The sequence below is a fragment of the Aureococcus anophagefferens genome, assembly GCF_000186865.1.
Source record: "Aureococcus anophagefferens unplaced genomic scaffold AURANscaffold_35, whole genome shotgun sequence".
Taxonomy (NCBI): domain Eukaryota; class Pelagophyceae; order Pelagomonadales; family Pelagomonadaceae; genus Aureococcus; species Aureococcus anophagefferens.
Window position 1 is genome coordinate 161,841 of NW_008705593.1, and position 2,664 is coordinate 164,504.

General features: G+C 71.0%; 1 protein-coding gene across 1 annotated transcript; it reads right to left on the bottom strand.

The window, feature by feature from the left end:
- Positions 1–895: 895 nt before the first annotated feature.
- On the bottom strand, positions 896–1,828 carry AURANDRAFT_67241 (expressed protein; the record flags this gene model as incomplete). Its single annotated transcript, XM_009042704.1, has 1 exon — positions 896–1,828. One exon carries the CDS (start codon positions 1,826–1,828, stop codon positions 896–898), a length of 933 nt encoding a protein of 310 aa, XP_009040952.1.
- Positions 1,829–2,664: the final 836 nt, after the last annotated feature.

Here is a 2,664-nt window from a genome sequence, read left to right on the forward strand (position 1 = left end):
CGGAGCATCGCCGGGCACTCTTAATCCCCAGGGTACCGTTCTATGTATAGTACCGTTCTATATGTACCTGCCTGTAGAGCTTCAAGATCGTTTCTGCGGCGCGCCGTGGTGGAAAATCTGTGGCGGATCCCGGCGAGCGCCGGAGCACAGCCAAGATTTGATCAAGCGCTTTGAAACCTCGTTTGTGGTCGTCTCAAATGCCATCGCTCCAATGTAACGAGTCCTTCGCAGCCATGCAGGAGTTGTTAATGGCAGGCACCATGCGAGATATGGGCGGCGACGGCGGCAAGAAGTCGACCTGGTCCATGTCGAAGATGCAGAGAAATATGAAATGCCACGAAGTTATCTGTCGCGTCCTCGACGGAGACGGGACATACGAAGCTGTCGGGGGCGGCATGATGTGTTTCAGCGCCGGAGGCGCGCAGGGCCCGCTCGTGCGCGACATCCAAATCTGCCGGTGCGGCGATCGCTCGGGGCGCGAGTGGAACCTTCAGATCAACTCCGACGTCGAGCTCGTTTCGGACGGCGGTGCTCCGGCCGACGCCAAAGCGCTCTTCGAGAAGGCGCTCACGGAGGTGCGCGGCACGGACATCATGCCGTTCAAATGCGTGCGGGACGAGTGCCGCCGCCCATGCAAAAACCGCAAGTGCGCCCGCTGCAAGAATGTCGTTTATTGCTCCGCTGAGTGTCAAAAGAAACACTGGAAGGAGGGGCACAAGAAGGTCTGCAAGCCCGCCTCCTGAGCGCGGATCACAATTCCCTAGGCCCCGAAGCGCGTTGTGTAGTGCCCTCCCTTCGATTCCTCCCTTGCGCCGCGGCTAACTGGCGTAAAAAGCCATCATACCACTCGTACGACAATCTCCCGGAGCGTCGACCAGCCCCCGATCTTACCGCCTCACAGCGTCGCGCGGTGGTGCTCGCGGAGCGCGAGCTTCTTGGCCTTCGCGGCCTCCTTCTTCTTGCGGTTCTTCTCCGCGTTCGCGCCGGCCGCCGCCGCCGGCGGCTTCGCGGCCTTGGGCTCCCGGGCGACCTTGGGCCGGTTCGGCTTGCGCGCGACGGCCTGCTTCCAGTCCGCCTCCGACAGGATGACGTCGGGGTCGTAGTCGCTCTCGTCGTCGCTCTCGCCGTCGCTCTCGTCGTCGTCGCGGAGGAGGCGGTTCCGCTCCTTCTTGAGCCGCGACGCGCCGCGCGGCTTGGGCACGCTGCCCTGCAGCCGGTCCGCGAACTTGGTCGTCGCCGGCGCCGCGGCCGCGGGGGGCGTCGCGCCGGGCTTCTCGTAGGCGACGAGGCCGTCGAGGTCCGGCGCGGCGCCGCGCGCGGGCGCCGCCGCGGGCGCGGCGGCGGGCGCCGCGGGCCCGAGGCGCCGCAGCCGGTCCGCGAGGACCTTGCTCTCGCGCGCGCCGTCGTCGTAGCCCACGACGTACGACCGCCGCCCGGAGCCGAGCGGCCGCGAGCTCACGACGGAGCCCGCGAACCACTCGGCGCCGTGCTCGTAGCGCGCCTCGACGCGCGCGCCGACCTCGTACTCGGGCTCCGCCGGCGCGCTCGGCGCCGCCCGGGCCGCGCGCGGCGCCGCCTCGGCCGCGGCCTTCTTGCGCCGCGGCGCGGCCTTGGCGACGCGCGCCGGGTCGTCGTCCGCGGCGGCGGCGGCCGGCGCCGGCGGCTCCGCGGCGGGCGCCGGCGCGTCGTCCTTGTCCTTCTTCTTCTTGTGCTTCTTGCCGCGATGCGCCTTCTTGGGCGCGTCGCCGCCGCCGGACTGCTTGAGGAAGAAGGTGTAGAGGGCCACGGGCACGGCGACCGCCACCGCCACCTTCGCGAGCGCTTCCATCGAAGTCGTGCGGGTCGATGCTGGGTCGGTGCAAAGCGCTCGTCGTCGAGCGCGCGCTGGCGGGCGCTTGCCACGCGTCGAGGCGCAAGTCTCACGAGCTCCAGCTCGTGGGACTTGCAGTACAGATGTACTGCATGTTGCTCAAACGTTTCTCTCGGGTGGCCTTTGTGAGATGGGGCTGCTAGAGAGAGCGCCGACGATGCGAGGCGCAACGCGGCGCGCCGTGCTCTACGACTGCTTCGGCCTTCCGTGACGCGAGAGCTCTCCACCTCAGCCATGGCGCGCTTCGCGCGGCCCTTCGAGCCGCCCGCGAAGCGGCCGCCGCTGCGGGCCGGGCTCCGCGCCGAGGTCGGGACGCTGCGGAGCGAGGTGGCGCTGCTGCAGGAGGAGAACGCGCGCATGGCGTCGCAGAACCGCGAGTTCCTGGAGCTCGTGCACGGCCTCGTGGAGGACCGGCGGGCGGGCGGCGACGGCCTCGCGCTGCCGTCCTTATGCGACGGCTCCGACGACGCGGCCGACCGGTCGTCGCGGGCCGACGCGTCGGAGCTGTCGCGGTGCGCGCGGCGGCTCCGCGTCGTCCAGGCCGTGCTCCGCAAGGCCGTGCGCTGCGCCTGCGTCGGCGCCGCGCGCCTCGACTGGCTCGTCGGCCGCCACCTCGCCGCGTCCGCGGTGTCGCGGTGGCGCGCGGCCGCGGCCGAGGCCCTCGCGGTCCGCGAGGCCGCGCGCGCAACCCGCGGCGCGGCGGCGCGGCGCGTCGTCGCGCGGCGCGCGACCCGCGCGGTCGGCGCCGCCTTCCGCGCCTGGCGCCGCGCGTCCGCGGCGCCGCGCGGCGTCGA